Below are 19,058 nucleotides of genomic sequence, written 5' to 3' on the forward strand. Positions count from 1 at the left end.
GCCCTTTCAAAATAAATTACATTTCCGCTTTCTGGTAGAATCGCGATTTCGACTCTCTGTACATTGTATAATGTTAAATTCTGCTTCATGGGAATATGCTTAGATTATGTTAATTTTCCTCGACTCGCAATGCGTTCTAGCTGGTACCTCTAAGCCGATAAGTCGCATTAGTTGCTAGGGGCAATCGATTATGTGTTTGGATGGTAATAACAAGTTATTGCGAGACATTTCCCTCCAATGAAGCACTTGTGATGAGATCTTTGAAAACAAAGATTTAGAATAATCGATTCCAACCGTCTAACCATAGGCATCCTCACGACAGAGAATGAGGAGGAGCAGTAAGGCTGCTATGTGGACCAATGTAGATGAGCGTGAAGTGTAAAACTACTGTATTTCAGAAAAGGACCGCAATACACGCATGTAGACGTTTGCGCTTTTACTCTGAAGTGTTTCCTCTCTGTGTAGCTTGGCAACCGAAGACGCCGGAAGTTAGCTGCAAACTCGATCATGGACCTGGATGATGATTTAGACGCGCTTTTAGACGAAGTGGAGAGTCAGTTTGGCTGTAACGCGCCTTCAAAAAATACGTCCGTCTGTGACAGCACGGCCTCAAATGTAAACAGGTGAGCGACGCTACTGTGCCGTGCTGACCGCGAGAGCAAGAGTAATGATACACTGGTTTACGGCTGTGGATACGAGTGTGTTTATCGTCAGTGGAAGAGAGCAGAGATTCTCTTGCGTGTGCTGAAGCACTTCTCTACTAGGGCTACAGTTGGGGTGAGATGGACATTGTGCATGCTCAGAAATTGTTAGTTGCTCAGAAATGCTGACACTGAGTATCAGCTCCAGAAGTTATTTCCCATGAGACACTGCAGACCCCCAGCTCTGTTTAGTGTTTGGCTCATTTGTGGCTGATTTGTTTCGTACTGATTGGTCATCCAGGGAAACAGTGGACACACAGGGCCACCATCGTCTCAGCCAGGATGTGGAAGCTCTGCTGCTGGAACTTCAGCCAGATCACGAGATCCTTCCAGTACTGGTGACCGTGAGTAGAAGACCCTCTGATTATGTTGATGATTGGTGCATGGAAGTCCATATTTTTCTCCTCAAGAATGAAGCTGGTGGTGCCATGATGGAGAGGAAAGCAACAGCCATGAAGAAGTGAGTGGAGGGAAATAGGCAGCAGTATCTTCGGCAAAGCGTCTTTACTAGTTGAAACTGTTATATCCACTGTTTGAGTGAGAGAAGGTTCTGGTGTGTGTTCAGGTGCTGTCCAGTCTTCATTGGAGGGACTGCCATCCGGTATGGTTTGGGCACATCCACATCTCAAAGGTGAGGAGCTTTTATTCACTGACACTTGGCTCTTCCCGCTCTTCTTACAGCCTTTCACAGGTTGAACTGTGTTGCATCTGCAGGTCATGTGACCAGCTCAGGTGTACATCCTGTGACTTCCGAGTGCTGATGTTTGATGATTGTGCATGGGATTCCTGTGACTACCTTTTTCTCAGGTGAGGTTTGGCTTTTGCTTCTTTAGTTAGCGACCCTTCCCTCATGGTACACCTTCAATCATGAGTGTTTGCAGAAACAATGTTCCTGACCATGAGAAGCTTTGCGCAAGGCTCAAGAAGAGGCGTGGAGTGCGAGCGTATGCCTGCCAGTGCAACTGGATCTCTTCCGAGGAAGTGAGAGACCTGCAAGGCCTCCCGGGTCTCCACTGGGTTTGTGGACAACACCCCACCTAAAGGAGGCCTCCATGGAGAGCCCTGGAATGATCATTCTGATGTCATATTCAAAATAAAGTGAAGTCTGCGCTTGTATTTTCTGCTCACAACGAGTGGCTGTTGACACTGTCATTAATGACTGTGGTCACTTTCGCATCTAACTTGTGCGAGATTCTGATGTTCATTCATTCATCAGTGAAACGTGGAGTGACAGCTCACTGGCATAGAGTCTTGCTCCTGCATTGGGAATCAATCATAAAGACCAGGTTGTCTGTACAGCCACATGGTGCTAGAACAGCAAAAGGGTGACATGCCGTAAAATCTCCACAATGGTAGGTGGCGCTCTGCCCTTTACAGAATCCGGAGCTAAGGCATTGCATTAGTTGCTTTTCTTACACCACATGGATTCTGTCTGCCTTGAATGTCACGTACAGATACTCTTCATGTTGTCACAACACCTTCTCAGTCAGGTGTTACAGTGTAACACAACTGCCAAAATAGAAAAACTATGTTGAATTTGAATGACTGAAGCACAGCGTTTAAATAAAGGCTAGTTTGCAACCGCAAATGAAGAACAAAACGTTTTCATGTTGAACTGACTTGCATCCAGTAATTCGGATGTTTTTTCCCGGATTGAAAACCTTTGACCCCGGCTCAGCTCCACCGAACGTTCCCGGATGTAAACACATTGGCGCGCCAAGAAGCGAGAGGAGAGCGGCGATGGAGGATCTGGAGGAGGCAGAGGACGGCTGGTTCTTCGACTCCCTGACGAAGTAAGCCATATCGTTGCGGCTACGCTAGTTCCTTTGGTTACATCCGGCACAGGATTATTTTCGCTTACGTTTCGCCACAGTTGTTGCATAACCGTGTGATCACACACGCTTATGTTTGTATAATAATGGCATCTGATGAGCCAATGAGTCAGATTAAATGTTAGAGTCGTCGTTTTCAGTTTGGTATTTCATCCTATCTGATGTTTGTAGACAAGGAAGTTGTTGCCTACGGTGGCCGGGAAAGGTCATAATAAGTGCAAGCGCCATGACGTTTGCCAAGTCGCTTCTCTGCCGCCATAGCTAATCAAGTCAACCACCTCAAACAACATCAGAAGCACTTTAGCCGAAACAAGGACCGCTTATGCTGGCTGCCATGTGTATCCTGATGAAGTGGTTCTGTCGTGTGGTTATGACATCCAAACATCAAACTTTAATCACTATAATGGAAACCGCTGGTCTAAACATTTGTGTGTCACAGGTACCAGGATCTTCATATGTATCAGCTGGAGGGGCCGGCCAACGTTTTGGAGTGGACCTCGCCCCAGAGTGAGTCATTTTCAGTACTACGCATCACTGATTATTTGGAGAGTTGCTGACTGTGGGGTGTTGCAGCTGTTTGTGTTGCCGGTCAGCATGGCAACAGCAGCCAGATCCTGGAGCTGCAACTGCCACTCAAGCTCCTGGTGGAAGTGAACAAGGTGAGACAGCAGAATTGACACTAAAACTGAAGTAACTTGAGGTCCTGTCTCCAGGGTCTGTGTGCGGAGCGGGACTTTAGAGTCACCTGTGGGGCCTTCACTGACGCCCCAGTTTCGGGACTCAAACATGTCACTGGAACCAGGTGAGTTTCCAACTTCAGTTGACAGTGAGTTTTCCTGCAAGTGAACAGGACTCAATGCTTCTGCTAATCCCATGTATTAGGTGTGTAGTCACTAGTGGAGGGCAGAGCTCTGACCTGCAGCTGTGGGACTTGAGTGAGGAGGCAGGTGGTAGGTCACCTCCCTGTGACATTTACAAGGTGCGTCTGAACCCACCCTAACGGTTCCTGGCCAATTACAGGTTCTATCAAAAGCACAGGAAGTGTTCCTGGAGTGACAAGACACTCCGGGGGAGGCAACATCAAGATGGCTGTTCGACCGTGTATGCCTGAGGTCGTTCATGGAGCTCAGAGCGATGACGTGGTCCTCAGCAGCTTGACGACAGGGAAGACGCTGTCTCACCATGGTAACGTCCTGTCAGACGATGCGTCCAGCCACGACCTCTTCTCACTGAGCTCTCCTCGTCAGTCCTGGCGCCAGCGGCTGAGCTGCTCGCATCCCTTCACTTCGTCTCCCAGGATGTTGTTCTGGCAGCCTGCTTTAATGGGAGCGTTTACGTCATGGACACTCGGGCGTCCGGACCTGCACAGGTCCACAGCCAAACTGCAGGAGACCAATGGTGGACCGCCGTCTCCGCAGGATCGGACCTATCCAGCTGCGAGTTGATCCAGCTCTCCGGTTCTGGACTGGCTGTGATTTGGGACCTGAGGAGTCCACCTGCCAGCAAACGTCATGCCCAGCTGGATGTTCAGAGCATCAGTAGTGACTCAGAGCATGTCCACGTGTCATGGGCTCCAGCTCTGGACAACACCATCTCTGTGTCAGGTCAGTCCCATTTTTGCCACATAGTGTGCCACATGTGTTGGTCTCCTCCAGGGACTCGAGGTGGGGTGATTCAGTGGTTGATCTTTGATCCATGTTTTGCAGGTTTTGGGGGAAATATTCTCATATATGACTCGTCTAACTGGGGGGCGGAGCCACATCACGTCAGGCCTCAGTTCGAGCACCGTGGTCACATGGTTTCCAACGGGCTGACCACGCCACACTCCGTGATGGTCACCGCCCATATCTGGCACACTGTTCGCCCCAGAACGCTACTGTCAGCTGCCTCTGATGGCTCTGCCCACTTGTGGGACTGGATCAGCCAATCAGCTACTAAGGAGTCAAGTGACCCACATTGACAGAGACGCGGGGGTCACACGAGGACGGCTTCTCTCATGAACCAGAACTGTCGAGGAGCGAGAAGGTCAGGAGAAGTGCCCCAACCCACCGGTCCAGGTTCATCAAGTCTGTGCTGAAGTGTGGTCATGTGACTGTTGGTTGTTTGTTTGATCACAGACTTGAGAGCAACATCCATTTTGATTGCAGAATAAAGTTTAATACTTTTATATTTGGGCTACAGTCAAATCAAGTTTCTGACTCCCGCTCTGCCACAGCCGGTCGTCAGCTTTTCGTCAACATGATGTCAGAAACAAGACGAGCTATGTCATTGCCGTACTTTAACGGTTCAGCCAAAGTGACGGTGATCATTTGGCATAGAGCCATCTGCAACGCGGGGGTAGAGCTAGAGACACCCGAACGTCTACGGTGACTTCCATAGCAAAGTTCCAGCTCAGTCTTGCAGCACACATTGTTGTGTTAAAAACCTAAAAGGATTCCAGCTTTTATTGTCAAAGTCAGGACTCAGAGTTAAAAAAAGCAAAACCAGACAAGAAGTTTCTAAATTTACTGGAACGTTACGTTTCTCCCTGAATCCAGTTGAGAAGGCACCAGGTGAGCCGTGCGCACCAGCCGGTCTGGACCAGTGGAGGCGAGCCAGATTATGGATTAGCGTTGAAGATTAAAGAGTCAGCACATACAGTCAATTAGTTTCCCTTATAATGACCACAGGAAGTAAAAACAAAAGGGGAAGGAAGCACCCTGGAGTCTGTAGTGAGTGGGCGGGCATTATCCCACTGCTGAGTTTGGTCGGATCAGACAGGAAGTGGGAAGGGCAGAGCCCTCAGTCGCTGCTGTCTTCATCGTCATCCTCGTCCGACAGGTTGTCAAACCCGGGTGTGCGGATGGGGTCCACGCGAGGGGCAAGGTTCAGTTGCATGTAGCAGAACTCGCAGACTCGGACAGGCTTGGAGGACTGACTCGGCAGCAAGAACTTTTTCTCAGAACATGGGCCGCACACTACATAGCCACACTTCCTGCAGTGATGGCGCCGCGTGACCGGCGTGAATTTCATCTTCTGGCAGCGCATGCAGACAGTGGCCTCTGAGTCAGGCACCCAGACGGCCGCGTGCTCGCCACTCGGCGCCTTGCCACTCTTCTGCAGCAGGTCGTTTACACACTTGTTGATGTGGTTCATCCACTCGGACTTCTCAGTGGCGGTGGCGGCATAGACGGCAAAGGACTTGGTGGGAGTCTTGATGAGCCAGCCGTTGCGAAGATCACCTTCGTCAGGCACAGTGTCGATGGTCACACTCTCCAGCGGAATGATGTGCTGTTTGTTGTATTTCTTCTTCTGGATCACGATGTTCCCATAGACCAGGATGTCGTTGAAGAGAAAAAACTGCCGAGCTTTCGGCTTCTTCCGGCACAGTTTGGTGAGCACGCCCTCGCCAATGAGCACGCGTCCTGGGATGGCAAGTGGTTGTCCTGCCGCGCCGAAGCAGCTCTCCACCATGGTGATGCGTTTAGAGTTTGCCTCACTGTTGGCGAGTCTGTCCACCATCTTGATACCTGCAGACCAAAGAAGACAAACAGGTCATGTAGCGACACATGGACTCCTCGGGTCGAGGGCCGAGGTCTGTGGATGACGAGCAGCACACTGAGGGTTAATCTGGCTCCACAGATGAACACTGAGGAGATTAGTACAGATTACACTTCCTATTCACGGGGGTAAGGGGGGGCAGTTCTTCAGGAAAACAACATAATTTCCGGTCCACTCACTCATCATACTTGACCAGATAAAGACATCAACACTGCTCGCACATCTCCCCGCCAATCAACCGGGAAGCATCAACTCGGTCACGTGACAGGGGGCTTCTCGGTGACGGAGGAGAAGTGAAACCAGTTTCAGTCATGATCATGTGACACGACCACGCTCGAGTTGACACGACCACGGTGACGTCACTGAACCGGCGTACTTGATACAGTTCTGCGTTCAAAGACATGGCAGACGACCGCGCAGTGACGTTGGGAACAAACATGTCCCGACTCGCTCCAGTTGTTTGATAACTTTGTTGTCAAGTCAACACACTGCACGCACCAACAAAGTAGTTTGCATCAACACTTTCGAGTTCCGTCGATAGGAAATGATTTAGTTATAAAGCGGTGGAAGGTTCAACAGGTGGGGAGGCGGCTATGCTAACACACAAGCACTCAGACAAACTTTGGAAAGGTTTCAAACACTCACCTACACTTTTGCTCAGCTCCGGTGAGTCTGCGGGGATATGACAAGTCCGGCTGAGAGCCCGTCCGCCGCTGGTAACGAGCGGAAACCGTTAGAAAGTGTCGGGGAAAATCACAAGAACCAGAAGAGTAGCCGCCGCTCGGAGCAGCAAAACAACATGGCAGCGGAGCGCCGTGGTGCGTTCACGGACCCAAGCGAGTCGGAGGGGTGAGAGCAACTCACGGAAGCCCGCTGATGCGTTCACGGACACGGAACAGAGGATAGAAGTAGAACTGTGAGACCGGTGATGAGTAGATCAGGATTTGAGGCAAAGCTGGAGTAACGTTTTAGTTGTTTAGTAGTGATAGTTTTAGCTGCCGGTGGAATCGATGTGAGCTTGTGAGAAGTAAATGGGAGAGGAAAGGTCAGGAGGTCATGCTTCCATGTGAGATGTCGTAGCGGCTTCAGGTCTTCTCCTCTCCCATGATGACCTGCTCCCTCCCACCTTTCTACCCCACTAGTCGCCTGCGCGCGTGCAGCCACAGACCACAACACGTTACAAATAAACGTGACGTCATCCCTCTCCTGGAGTCAAACTCTTGCTCACGCACTCAGGAGGGGGCCACACAGGGGAGGTCAGGCGCACAATCTGGGCTCTGGAATCATCTGGGTGGTGGATTAAAGACGGAGGTGGTATCGCGCTTCCAATCTGGCCCGCGCTTTAACCTCATGTCATCGACGTAAATATTTGTGCAGAAAAAGACTCCTCCCACACCCACGCGAGGAACGACAAGGGGCGGAGTCACTGGAGGCGGATCACTGGTTCGGGGTCGGTCCGGACTCCGGCGGAGTTGCGGTTGCTTCGCTGGATGGTGAGATGAAGAGTGACGCGTCAGAGTGAGTAGATCTGACCTGCACTTGACTTCACAGAAGGTCTTGGCGTTGCAGAAACTTGGCTCCTCGTCATCGAATCAGCGCACAGAGAACGAGTGCGATTGAAGAACTGGCGCAGGGTCCAGCTGGGTCCGGGGTAGCTCAGTCGTCCTGAGGAGGCAGGTCGTGGTTGTGGACTGAGAAGGACCCATGGATCCAGAACCCACGGTTCGGAGTGGACCGGTCAGCTGATTCTGTTTACTACAGCTGTGCCATGAGCTTATGACATCATCACTCCAGCTGGTGCACGTGAGTGTGATTGCCACGCCATGATGTCACATTACATCACATCTGGGAGTGGGGTGGGGCGCGGGGGATTAGAATGTGATGTTGCAGCAGTTTGTCCACCAAATGTATTTATCTCTGGATATAATGTTAGTTACAGCAGTCCACGCTCACTCCTCACCCTTTCCCTCCATCCACTCTCTCTCTTCAACACTTGTCCTCCTCTCTTCCTCCCTCCTATCGTATCTCCACTTTCTCTCTTCTCTGATCAACAGTGACAAAGGTGCACGCTCAGCAGCTCCTGTGACCAAGATGTCTGCTGCTATGTGGGGCGGAATCGAACCGCAGCATTGCTCTCTTTGTTGCTGCACCGTGGCCAACAAGATAGTGACGCTCGTGTTCATGGTTCTGCTCATCGTTGCCATCCTGCTGGGGAACCTGCTGACCTTAGCAGTCATCTTCTGCACCAAGCACTTCCACACCCCGCAAGGCTACCTGAAAGCCTCACTGGCGGTGGCCGACCTGGCGGTGGGCTTGTTTGTGGTGCCGCTGTCTGTTTACGCTGAAGTCTCCCTCATGGTGAGCGACTCTGTGCCTCAGTGGACCTCCTTCAACTCCCAGATGGTGAAGCTCCACCCTTGCAACGTGATCGGACCCATCTTTGCTGGCTGCACACTGGTGTCCATCACCACCATCTTCCTGCTGACCCTGGAGCGCTGCATGGCCGTGCTCCTGCCCCTGCACCGGGACGCCCTCATCACCCGCAAGAGGACCACCGTCCTTATCATGCTGTCATGGGTTGGGAGCTTCTGCCTGGCGGTGGCACCGATGGTCTTCAGCACAGAGATTGCGCTGGAGTATAATGCCTGCAGCCGCATGTGCAACTACGCACTGGGCACCATCGGCCAGTTCCCCTCTCAGGCCTGGAACATCCTGCTGTTGTTCCCCACCTTTGACTTCACTCTGCTGGCTGGCACCGTGGTCATCAACATCATCTCGCTGTCCAGCATCCGCCGCCACTCCAGACGTCGAAGGCACTTGGCAGAGGCCAAAGGTCACAGCATCAACAAGCCCACCTTCTCTGACATCAAGGCAGCGAAGACCATCGGGACTCTGACGGTGGCCTTCACGATGTCCTTCACACCCATCGCCATCTTTGTCATCGGAAACGTCCTGGGGAACCAGTGGTGTAACTTCTCCTTCGTGGCCTTCTGGATTCTGGCATCCAACAGCTGCTGGAACGTCATCATCTACAGCGTGAGGGACCCAAAGTTCTGGCTTCGTGCCACCAAACTCCTGCAGCCCATCCAGCGACAGGACTCAACCAAAACCTGAACTCTGTCTCGGACCCTTCAAGGTGTCGAGCTACTGACTCACAAATCCACATGCACATTGATTAAATCACGAATCTGTTAAGAAGAATAAAAACAACCTTCTTTTGCACTCAAAATGCTGAGTCATCGTTCACCGATACTTCATCAACTGTAATCCGTCAACATCACCATGCTCTAATCCAGCATCCACTACAGTCTTAACTTCAGCCGAGCATGATCCACCAGTCCTAATCCAGCACACACACTCATCACCACACCGCGACCTCATCGCGCTGCCTTAATCCACGCTAAAGCACACGGTGGGTCCATCATCACGACCAGTGGCCGACTCCAGCATGGGTCACAGCTTGTGAAGGTTTATTGTGCACGTTCTCAGTCAGGTCTTAGGTCAGTAGGTGGTTTTCCATGAGCGCAGGTACAATAAGAAAGGCAGCAGAGGGTTCCGACTTTGCAGACTCGGGTGGAACAAGTCAAAGTCCACTTTCCGTAGTCTCTGGAGGAAGTCCTCCAAAACCACCTGCAGATGATTTCACAGATATAGAATCTCAGAAAAGAGCACCTCCTCTTCTGAGCCTGTGTACTGACCGTCTGGAGGAGGGCGGGTGCTGCTGCAGCTGGCACATTGTGACGGAAAGACCGAGCCTGAAACAAAGGTCCAGTTAGAGCCCCAACCTGCTGGTGCTTGTGTGTGTGTGTGTGTGTAGAGGCGTACGCACATGCTCCAGGTGGACGTGAGCCTGGCTGGCAATGTCATACGCAACATCCTTCACTTTCTGATCCCGGCTGCAGCGGATGAAGTCCTCCTGAGAAGCTCCATGCTACAGACACACACACACAAGACTCTCCAGAACAAAGCAGAATACATTTCTTCATAAACTAGATAACGTCCACTACTGGATATTGTATTTGATTTGCTATTCATTTTTAGGCCAAAACGATCACTGCTCTTCAACAAAGGCGTCCCACCAGCATGCAAATGTCCATGGGCAGGTAGACGCGGCGTCTACTGCTGTGATACGGCGTCGCTCGCAAACACGTGACGATTCCCATCGACTTGCCGACGTGACTGGCAGCATGGTCGGCATGGACGTCGGCCACTCCTGCAGACAGAGAGACGACGTTGCCGCGAGCAGTCTGGAGCACAGACGTCCAAACAGCGGCCGTGTCTCACCTAGACACTGCAGCAGGAGGAGGAGCAGCGACGACTGAGTGTGTTCTGAGTATGTTTCCAGCTCCTGCAGGTTTCTGTATGCACGGTCGTCCAGGTCTTTCTCCTGCGGCACATTTTCATGCTCAGGAGACAATAAGCAACTAGTAAGTAACAGAGTAGCAACCGACTCACTCTCTCTGCAATAATCCTCAGCAGCCATCTTTTCGTCAGGTGATGTTTCCTCACAGCCTGAAACAAAGGACCAGCAGCAGTGAGGTTTCTCGCAGAACATGAGTCTACTCTCTAGCGCACGCAGGACGTCACAGAATGCCGTGGCTTTGCTTCCCTACCCTCCAAAGTTCAGTGGCCACAGGCTGATTTGGCGGTTCGTCTCTGTATATCTCCTCTATAGCTGCTTTCCAGAAGTGCATCCGCATCAGCCCGATGGACTTTTGGGTGACGGAGTCCTTCACCTATGCGCACATGAACGCGCACATGAACACACACACACACACACACACACACACACACACACACACACACACACACACACACACACACACACACACACACACACACACACACACACACACACACACACACACACACACACACACACACAGACTCCATCAATCCACTAGGTCTGAAGGACATGGGAAGGTCCGGTCACTGACAGTTGAGGACTGAGCACCTGCCTGAGCCAGCTCCACGTTGAAGGCTCTCAGAGCCAGAGAGGAGCGACGCGCCTCCTCCGGGAGGAGGATGGACGACAGGAAGCCATCGTAGTCTCTGGACCTGCGGAGATGAAGCAGCAGACTGAAGACTGCGCGGCTAAAACAAGACAGTTACTACGTGCTTGGTCCAGGATCGGAGTTGTTTCCAAAAGTCACGAGCGCGACTGAACGACTCACCGAACCAGGTCCAGACAGTAGTTCTTCTCGTCTTGTTCCGGTGTTTTGCTACTGGCACGTCTGTGACTCAGGACATTAGTCCCTCTTTGTACCCAAAAAGAACATGCTGATGTCATACGATACAAATGTGACGCCATTGGGTAAAACATCAAGGTTTTACTGAGAGGGCGCGCGCCGGCTGCCGCCATGTTGTTACCGTCACCTTCCAGTCGCACAGGAAGCAGTCATCAGTGGCCACCCCCGTTAACTTCATACATTAAATCGTTATAGCAGCTGCTAAAACACGAATTGATCAAACAGGTTTTCTGGTGAAACGCATCATTGAGCAGACAATATATGCAAAAACAGTCAAACTTATATCAACTTCAAGGTCAATTATTTGATTCAAAAGCTAAAAACAAACGGTGTCACCGAAGGAAGGGTCTGTGCTGTTGCATTTGATATATATTAACATTATCAATACGTCACCGCTATGCTTTTATTTTGTTTGGCCGACCGGATATAGCGTGTGTTTGCTTCGTAGCGGAGGAGATGGGAGACCGAGTGGAGCGCTTCTGTTTCACTCTTAACTTATGGCAGAGAAGTTTCCCTGCGTGTGGCCACTACTGCTGCTGTGTGCCCGGCTTGTTTGGGCTGGTTTGCCTCGGTAAGACCGTTGATGCCATCCGCAGCCCTCGGCTAATGTAGCGCGCTAACTGCCGACTCTTGAAGACTCAAGTTTGAACCAGAAAGTTGTCAGTTTGACAACAGCTGTAATGTCGTCACGCTGTCGTTATAGTCTCATGACAGGGTTTTGATCGTTGAGAAGAACGGTTATTTGTTTAATTTGTGTTTAAACATGGAATGACAATATTTACTGTTGAGTCACGTGGTGTTCCTTCATGTTCATCATTTCATCATTTATACCCCAATTCCTTGTAGTTCTTGGAAGAAACACGAGTGGGCGGGAGACAGGGTGGTGGGGGACCTCACAACTAGCAAGAGGACCTGGTGTCACCCCCAGAGTTCATTAGAGAAATGTTTATTTGGACTCTTTGTTGCTGTGTTGTATGTCAAACATGTCTGATGCTTGTAACTCCGATTATTATGTCGGTCAAACTGGTCTTTCCAAGCCACAGGGGGCGCACCTGAGCGGTTGGCATAAAACATATGCTCCATGTTTCTGTGTGTCATGGCGTCATCAGTACATGTCATTCACATTTGCAGAGGGTCAGTGGTGAATGATGAGTTGCTGCCGTACGGCGATGGTCACCACGGCCCCCGACACTCAAACCGCCATGTCAGAGACTGTCAGCCTGTAGCCCACGGCAACCTTACTCATGAGCGCTGGACCGCTGCCCACCAAAGCGGACGTCCAGTATCACATGTGTTTGTGACCAACGTGCTTGGAACCACCAGACAAGTTTATGGTGTGTGTGTGTGTGTGTTTGTTACAGTGTCCACCAGTCTGTGTGTCTGATCTACACTCTGTGTGACAGGACACATGACCACTGTCCTGGACCCGCTCAACTGGGTGTCAGTGCTGGAGCCCAAGGGTCCAGGTGGCTGTGGAATGAACCAGCGAGCCTCAGTGGAGGAGACTTCTGCTCCTGCCAGTTGTGTTTTTTCTCAGAACGCGGGATTCTTCAACACCCACTCGGGGGCGTGTCTTGGTAACGTGGTGAGCGACGGGAGGCTGGTCCAGGACAGCGGTGGAATCCAGAACGCCCAGTTTGGAATCAAAAAGGATGGGACCCTGGTGTTCGGGTACGAGACACAGAAGTGAACTCTTTCACCTCCACTCTCCTCCTGGCTTGAGAGTTCAGGTTCACACACAGATATGGGTATAAGTGGTCTGGACTGACCGCTATGGACAGTTACTCAGTAGATAAAGTGAACAACTAAAGGTCAAAGTTCCCATCATAGAGGCTGAAACAAACCTTAACTAGGGTCAAGCAGTTTCGACACTCGTCTGAAGCAATTCTGTCCCTCCGTCCAGTTATCTGTCCGAGGATGAAGTTCTGGATCAGTCCAACCCATTTGTCCAGCTGGTCAGTGGCGTGATCTGGCTGCTGAGAGACGGAGAAGTTTACATCGAGCAGAGTCTGGAAGCAGAATGTGACAAGTCCCAGGAAACCGGTACGAACCGCCACGCTCTCCAGCATTAGTCCGGCCCTGATCCACAGGAACATCAGATGCAGTAATGTTTGGCTCACACTCTGCTCGTGACCAGTACTGCAGTGTCGTGTGTGTGAGCTGTGGCCAACAAGGCGGCCATATTCTCTGTGTGTGAGACCAAGGAACAAACATGACTCTTATGTCCATCCAAAATCCAGGTCTCCTTCGTCACTTTGTGGATGTGGTGTCAGCCCGAACCGCCGTGGGTCACGATGCTGCTGGAAGGTTGATGCTGTTCCAGATTGATGGGAAAACTGGCGAGCGGGGGTGAGCGCCGTCGCACAGTAGTGTTCAGAATTCTGTTGAAAGCAGAACCAGCAGTTAGATTTGGAAGTGTCATTTTAAACCAGCGAATGTGTCAGAGGTCAGTACTTCAGTCTGATGGGTGACAGGATGAATCTGTGGGAGGTTGCAAACTTCCTCAAGGAGAACGGTGCCATCAACGCCATCAACCTGGATGGGGGCGGATCCTCCACCTTTGTTGCCCGTGGGTCATTGGCCAGTTACCCCTCTGATCTCTGGTGAGTTAGTGAGTAGTGACACTGCAGTGATGGTTCTGCAAAAATCACCGTCTCCTTGTGCTGCAGTGAAGACGACAAAAGGTGGCGCTGTGCTCGTTCTATATCCACCATCTTGTGTGTGCGGCCGCCCCCTTGTGAGCAGAACTGTAGCAGTCATGGCGACTGCCTGGACGGGCAGTGCCGCTGTTGGGCCGGCTGGACTGGCCCAGCCTGTGATGCCCTGCGCTGCCGCTTGGACTGTGGTGCCCACGGAGTCTGCACTGCCGGTCAGAAGCAGAATATTCCTTCCGTTCACACAAGCCTGTGGGGTCAACTAACCTTTGCTTCACTTGCAGGAGGTTGCGTGTGTGATGCAGGATGGCGAGGGAAGAACTGCACTGAAGGTACAGCCATTACATCTCCACATGTCAAAGTGCAGGCCTAAGCTTTCTGTCCCCCCTGGACGGATCAGTGTGCCACCCTTCCTTCTATGGCGAGGGCTGCAGTCTGGTGTGTCGGTGCTTGAATGGCGGCTGGTGCGAGCACGTGCACGGACGCTGCACATGTCCTCCTGGCTTCTACGGTGACGCCTGTCAAACAGGTGCCTCGTGACGGCTCGCCTTGATGCTGGAGCCATAATGATGAGTGTGCATTTTTCTGCGTCAGTTTGTCCAGCTGGGTTCTTCGGTGTCTCGTGTGCACAGCGTTGTAGATGCGAGGACCATTGTCCGTGTGACCATGTGACAGGAAGCTGTAACTTCACAGCGCGAGGAGCCAATGACACACTGTACTCAGGTGAGACGCCGCGATACCACCACCATCATCATCACACACTGGACTGTAACTGCTGTGTTTGCAGCTGGGCTGTGCCTGGCCAAGCAGATGAGACGGGATGCAGAGTCTGCTGGATGGAGTCACCTGAATGAGTGAGTCATAACTTCAGCGTTGCCGACTCAAGTGTGTGACGTCCTCGCCTGTCCAGGTCCACGTGGCTGGCCATCACCGTTGCCCTCTCGTGCCTGCTGGCTATCAGCCTGCTAACTCATCTCCTGCGGACGTGTCGCGGCACACTTCGAGTCCCACGCCGGCACGACTATATGTATGTTCCCCTGAGTGACATTCATGAGCGTCCCAAGTCCAAGGCTCTGGACCATGGTGCCGGTGACTCAGAATCCCAGGACGAACAGTGGCTCAGGGGCGCCCCCACCAGTCAGCTGGAGAGACTATCCAGTCACGCAGCATCACCTGATGACCTGGTGAACGGGTGATGGGAGGGAAGGAGCGAAGTGTGACATTTCAGAACGTGACACACTTGCAGCAAGACGAGTTCGACAGGAGTCTCGTCGGGTCTTGAGCCTTTGACCTTAGGTGGAGGAGAATGTTTCTTCTCAGAGCTTGAGTTTCAACGTTCTGCAAGCGGGTTACATGCCTGCACACACTGCATTGAAACACAAACATTAGGTGACCAAATGTGAAGGCCATTGACCTAGATGACGCAGTCACCTCTATCTCTCCCTGTCACTGCCTACTATGAGACGCAAGTATTGACTGCTGTGGACAGAACAACCTGTTGCACAAACACACTGACCCACACCCACATCAGCCTAGTGTGCTGATGTAAGGTGGAGTTCTGAAGGTCGCCTTATCGCTTCAGTTATGTCAGCACAGATGTGTGACCTCGTTCTGAAGAGGAAAATATGTACTCAGCGGCTCCCCTACATTTTCCATGAGCTGACTCTGGAGGTTCGGTTGGCAATGAGGTCCACGGGACCGCGCCTCTTCAGCCTTATTCAACGGGTTTAAATCGGGGATATAGTGTGGATCTGTTCGGCAAACTTTCAAAGCTATTGGCACCGGGTCATCTTTTCTTTACTCTTTAATTTGTGTGAATAAACTTAAAAAGAGGTTGAACATTTGTCGAGTTCCCTCAGTTCAAAACAGGAAGTGTTTTCTTATGTAACTCGGTGCTACGTCCAGTCATGTCCTTTTCGAGAACGGGATTGGGCGGGTTCTCTGTCGAGGCGCCCCGCTGATTGGACGAGGTGCGCCCGTAGTGACGTCATCCGATCAGCTGTTGGGGCTGCTGCTGCTTCACAACAACAACAAAGGACGCAGCAGTTCGAGGATCGGAGCCGAGAAAAGTCTTCGATCCAAACTGGGAAGTCTTCCTTCCAACTGTATTTCTTCCGCGAAGAAGATTATCTCTTTCCTGTTGTCGGGAAACGGTTTTTCTACCTCAGAATTTCAACACACTTCGGTCGCAGGTGAGTTCTTTGTTTGACTTCCGCGACTGTGTTTGTCTGCCAACTTCACCCGAACAGTGGGAAACAACAAGAATCCGCTGCGATTCTTCTCGAAACTGAAATAAACGTCCAGGGCTGGTTTCGGTCTCCCAACTCTTATCGTTAAACAATGGTTTGTTGCCCATATAGTCGTCGGTCGTTTTCCTGAACAATAGAAGAGAGAAATCCCCATCCCCGAGTTCGAAGCTCGTGACGTGTCTCCACCAAGCTGCCCGATAAACAGAGTCTGGACGAAGATTGTTAAGTTGGTGCTCAGTCTCTACTAGTAAAACAGGCGGGACCAGTAGTTTGAGAACTGCTTCACAAATAGAAACTCGTTTGGGTGTTACGAGGAAGCACTTCAAATTTCTAATCACAATTGCATGTCGGGGTCGAACCACCAAAGGCTCTATTGCAGAACTTTGATGGGGCTGGTGTCGGAACAATCGTCCGGCCTACGGCTCCGGGTCCACACCCTGCCCCTGCATCTTTTTAATCTCGAAGTACGGTCAGACCGTGGACTGGTGCTGAAACGTTTGAAGAATTGCAATAAGTAAACGATGGTTTGTGTAAAATCGCAGACGCAAGTCGATGACCCAACTGCTGCTCGATGACCAGTAGCACCTTCTTGGAGACGTCCACTTCAAGCCCGGAGCCTAGGCCCTTCGTCCACCCCCGGGATGTTTCAACGGTTCACCAGCGCCCTCTTCGGGGAGGGCGTGGAGGAGATGAAGCCCAACGATTGTCAAGGAGACGGCGAAGCGGAAGTAGATGATGAAGACTGGATTCTTGTTAACTACCTGGGTGAGAACGCTTGGCCTCTGTTGACCACCATTCGAGCATTGTTACAGCAAAAGGATCAGAGGCATGAATATCAAAGTTGTATTTGTGCGGCAGATTCTGATTCAGGTGATGAAGTGCGCTCAGTGGGTCCAGAGGATGAGGAACTGGTCCACATCCCATCCCCCATGGCCACACCAGTTCTGCGGTACGCCTCCTGCACCTCCTTAAATTCAACCACAGACACCGATCCAGATGGTGGGGGTGAAGGAACAGGCGAGGAGGGAGAGGCCGGGTTCCTCTGCCTGGACGTGGCTTCCATGGAAGAGAGCTGGTTTGTCACACCGCCGCCGTGCTTCACGGGTTTCAGCGGTCAGCAGGTCAGACTAGAGTCCAGCCCCCTGGAGAACCTGTTGATTGAACACCCTAGCATGTCGGTGTACGTCCGCCATCGGAGCTCCAGACACCACCTGCTGCCAGGCGTGGCCACCGACACACCCTCGGTGTCCTGCAGGAAGAAGAGCCGGCGGTTGCAGGATGGGCCCAAACCACGGTGAGTGCCCTTTCTTTGTCACGGGCTGGAAGCAAGGGAAGGAAGGGATTCAGCCTTGCCTCTGTCTCCCCCTACAGGCCAGATGTTGCAGCGGCGAAGCAAAGGACCAGCAGTCGTCACCTTGCTGCAGCTCTGTCTGTTCGGACTGAGCTCCTGCACCAGAGACAGGACCTTGTGTCTGTTGCTGCACAGCCATCGACACGCAAAGCTCTGCGTCGCCTGAACCTGTTGCGACCCCAGAAGAACAACAATGTCCTCCTTCACCAGCCAAATCAGAGACACCTGAACTACTGAAGACCCGCCTTGCCCCAATATTCCCACACCAGCAGCCGATCTAACGTTGACCAGGTGCTGGTGCAGGAAGCCTGCTTCCTGTTGCCTTTCAAATGGGTCTCCATGATGACACCGGCTTCTATAGAATCAATGATGTGCAGAGTTTTACTGTGTGGCCTGACATGCCCACCAGACCTCACTGCCATGTTGTCACAAATGGTGAGGACTTATTGCTCACAGTTGTTATTGAGCTCTGCCTCTGTGTATTACAACACACGACTAGGTAACAATCACTAAATTCTAGCTGGTAATACAAATTGAAAACCTCTGTGACGACTTAAAGACATATCAGTGTGAGTGAGAACATCTGCAGTTCTTCTTCTTCTCAGGGTTTTAATTGGAGAGTCGCTGTAGATCGTATGTTTGCTAGCTGAGCGCAAATCTTCTGAAACTCTAGCTGTTCAAATGTTTAACCAGTTTTCTTCTTGTTTCCTTTTAGTTCCTCGAACATTTGTTGCTCTTTTGACGTAGTTACACTTTGTTTAGTTGTTGAAATATTTAAACCAAAAATGTAGCAAGATCTTGAATTTATGATCATTTATTTGTGATGTCAATGGTTTTGTTGTTGTTGTTGTGAGACCAGGTGTCAGCTGGACTTGAATTTTCTGTCAGTGCTTGAATGTGGATCAGGTTTTCTGTCTCACTGCCTTGAACCTCAGTGATCCGGTGCCTTCCAATGTGACAGTTGGTCCATGAAGAACGTGATTTCAGATGGGACTAGTGCCAATGCTGCATCTCCCATGCAGCCACGCTTCAGCAATGTAGTGAAGCCCAACTTTTTAAGCATCAGTGTGAAGACCTGTGTGGATGTTACGTGTGACGCGGTGGCCAGATGCCCAGAGACAAAGGGAATGAAGTTTTTTATTCAATGTTTAAACTGGTTCTTCAAACTCGTGTTGATGGATGTGTGATCTCGTGTTCATGAAATATACATTTTGTTGCCAAACCTTGAGAGTCTGAAGTGCTTCTCTCTGCGACCAAGTCCCCACAACTAACGTGAGGTTCTGCGCTGACGCAAAGCTTGTGCGTAGAGGCTTTAATAATAAGCACGAAAAAAGTTAGCTGCAAAATTAGAAAAAAAACTATATGAAGTCATCAAGTTCATGAGAACAGACTTGATCGAGTCCTGTCTTCACATTTAGTCTCACATTTTTTTTGTCTCAAACCACAGTGACGCAAATACAGTGAGTTAGTTGTCGACTGAGA

General features: G+C 51.1%; 7 protein-coding genes across 14 annotated transcripts; 5 read left to right on the plus strand and 2 right to left on the minus strand.

Annotated features, from left to right (window-relative positions):
- Window positions 1-55: 55 nt before the first annotated feature.
- Window positions 56-2,189, plus strand: cfap418 (cilia and flagella associated protein 418). Its single transcript, XM_053888333.1, has 6 exons — window positions 56-623; window positions 943-1,045; window positions 1,112-1,161; window positions 1,267-1,332; window positions 1,416-1,508; window positions 1,583-2,189. Exons 1-6 carry the CDS (start codon window positions 508-510, stop codon window positions 1,740-1,742), a joined length of 588 nt encoding a protein of 195 aa, XP_053744308.1. The 5' UTR covers window positions 56-507; the 3' UTR covers window positions 1,743-2,189.
- A 195-nt stretch (window positions 2,190-2,384) lies between these two features.
- wdr73 (WD repeat domain 73) lies at window positions 2,385-4,700 on the plus strand. The gene is made up of 8 exons (XM_053887522.1): window positions 2,385-2,494; window positions 2,973-3,040; window positions 3,107-3,192; window positions 3,247-3,335; window positions 3,416-3,483; window positions 3,554-3,718; window positions 3,781-4,137; window positions 4,240-4,700. Exons 1-8 carry the CDS (start codon window positions 2,442-2,444, stop codon window positions 4,491-4,493), a joined length of 1,140 nt encoding a protein of 379 aa, XP_053743497.1. The 5' UTR covers window positions 2,385-2,441; the 3' UTR covers window positions 4,494-4,700.
- plekhf2 (pleckstrin homology domain containing, family F (with FYVE domain) member 2) lies at window positions 4,601-9,379 on the minus strand. Of its 2 annotated transcripts, none has more exons than XM_053887527.1 (2): window positions 6,723-9,379; window positions 4,601-6,042 (listed from the first exon to the last, which is right to left on the minus strand). In XM_053887527.1, exon 2 carries the CDS (start codon window positions 6,032-6,034, stop codon window positions 5,315-5,317), a length of 720 nt encoding a protein of 239 aa, XP_053743502.1. In that variant the 5' UTR covers window positions 6,035-6,042; window positions 6,723-9,379; the 3' UTR covers window positions 4,601-5,314. The 2 variants fall into 2 exon arrangements, with proteins under 2 accessions (XP_053743502.1, XP_053743501.1); XM_053887526.1 differs by having other exon boundaries at window positions 4,610-6,042; window positions 6,719-9,379.
- On the plus strand, window positions 6,565-9,286 carry LOC128771780 (alpha-1A adrenergic receptor). Of its 4 annotated transcripts, none has more exons than XM_053887519.1 (2): window positions 6,565-7,566; window positions 7,625-9,286. In XM_053887519.1, the coding sequence occupies exon 2, from the start codon at window positions 7,955-7,957 to the stop codon at window positions 9,185-9,187; it is 1,233 nt and encodes a 410-aa protein (XP_053743494.1). In that variant the 5' UTR covers window positions 6,565-7,566; window positions 7,625-7,954; the 3' UTR covers window positions 9,188-9,286. The 4 variants fall into 4 exon arrangements, with proteins under 4 accessions (XP_053743494.1, XP_053743493.1, XP_053743496.1 ...); XM_053887518.1 differs by having other exon boundaries at window positions 7,643-9,286; XM_053887521.1 differs by having other exon boundaries at window positions 6,566-7,876; window positions 8,128-9,286.
- A 147-nt stretch (window positions 9,380-9,526) lies between the features above and the next one.
- On the minus strand, window positions 9,527-11,473 carry ndufaf6 (NADH:ubiquinone oxidoreductase complex assembly factor 6). Of its 2 annotated transcripts, none has more exons than XM_053887523.1 (9): window positions 11,248-11,473; window positions 11,032-11,131; window positions 10,687-10,809; window positions 10,529-10,585; window positions 10,358-10,460; window positions 10,153-10,286; window positions 9,903-10,004; window positions 9,772-9,828; window positions 9,527-9,703 (listed from the first exon to the last, which is right to left on the minus strand). In XM_053887523.1, exons 1-9 carry the CDS (start codon window positions 11,433-11,435, stop codon window positions 9,575-9,577), a joined length of 993 nt encoding a protein of 330 aa, XP_053743498.1. In that variant the 5' UTR covers window positions 11,436-11,473; the 3' UTR covers window positions 9,527-9,574. The 2 variants fall into 2 exon arrangements, with proteins under 2 accessions (XP_053743498.1, XP_053743499.1); XM_053887524.1 differs by having other exon boundaries at window positions 11,028-11,131.
- On the plus strand, window positions 11,027-15,842 carry nagpa (N-acetylglucosamine-1-phosphodiester alpha-N-acetylglucosaminidase). 3 transcript variants are annotated; one of them, XM_053887515.1, is made up of 12 exons: window positions 11,027-11,893; window positions 12,454-12,656; window positions 12,726-12,993; window positions 13,226-13,365; window positions 13,563-13,671; window positions 13,755-13,925; window positions 13,992-14,191; window positions 14,261-14,308; window positions 14,377-14,505; window positions 14,571-14,699; window positions 14,764-14,830; window positions 14,887-15,842. In XM_053887515.1, exons 1-12 carry the CDS (start codon window positions 11,820-11,822, stop codon window positions 15,170-15,172), a joined length of 1,824 nt encoding a protein of 607 aa, XP_053743490.1. In that variant the 5' UTR covers window positions 11,027-11,819; the 3' UTR covers window positions 15,173-15,842. The 3 variants fall into 3 exon arrangements, with proteins under 3 accessions (XP_053743490.1, XP_053743491.1, XP_053743492.1); XM_053887516.1 differs by having other exon boundaries at window positions 13,767-13,925; XM_053887517.1 differs by having other exon boundaries at window positions 11,028-11,893; window positions 13,797-13,925.
- Window positions 15,843-15,986: 144 nt separating this feature from the next.
- On the plus strand, window positions 15,987-18,791 carry tp53inp1 (tumor protein p53 inducible nuclear protein 1). Its single transcript, XM_053887525.1, has 4 exons — window positions 15,987-16,168; window positions 16,768-16,990; window positions 17,084-17,519; window positions 17,597-18,791. The coding sequence occupies exons 2-4, from the start codon at window positions 16,867-16,869 to the stop codon at window positions 17,811-17,813; spliced, it is 777 nt and encodes a 258-aa protein (XP_053743500.1). The 5' UTR covers window positions 15,987-16,168; window positions 16,768-16,866; the 3' UTR covers window positions 17,814-18,791.
- Window positions 18,792-19,058: the final 267 nt, after the last annotated feature.

This window comes from Synchiropus splendidus, chromosome 15 (genome assembly GCF_027744825.2).
Source record: "Synchiropus splendidus isolate RoL2022-P1 chromosome 15, RoL_Sspl_1.0, whole genome shotgun sequence".
NCBI lineage: Eukaryota > Metazoa > Chordata > Actinopteri > Syngnathiformes > Callionymidae > Synchiropus > Synchiropus splendidus.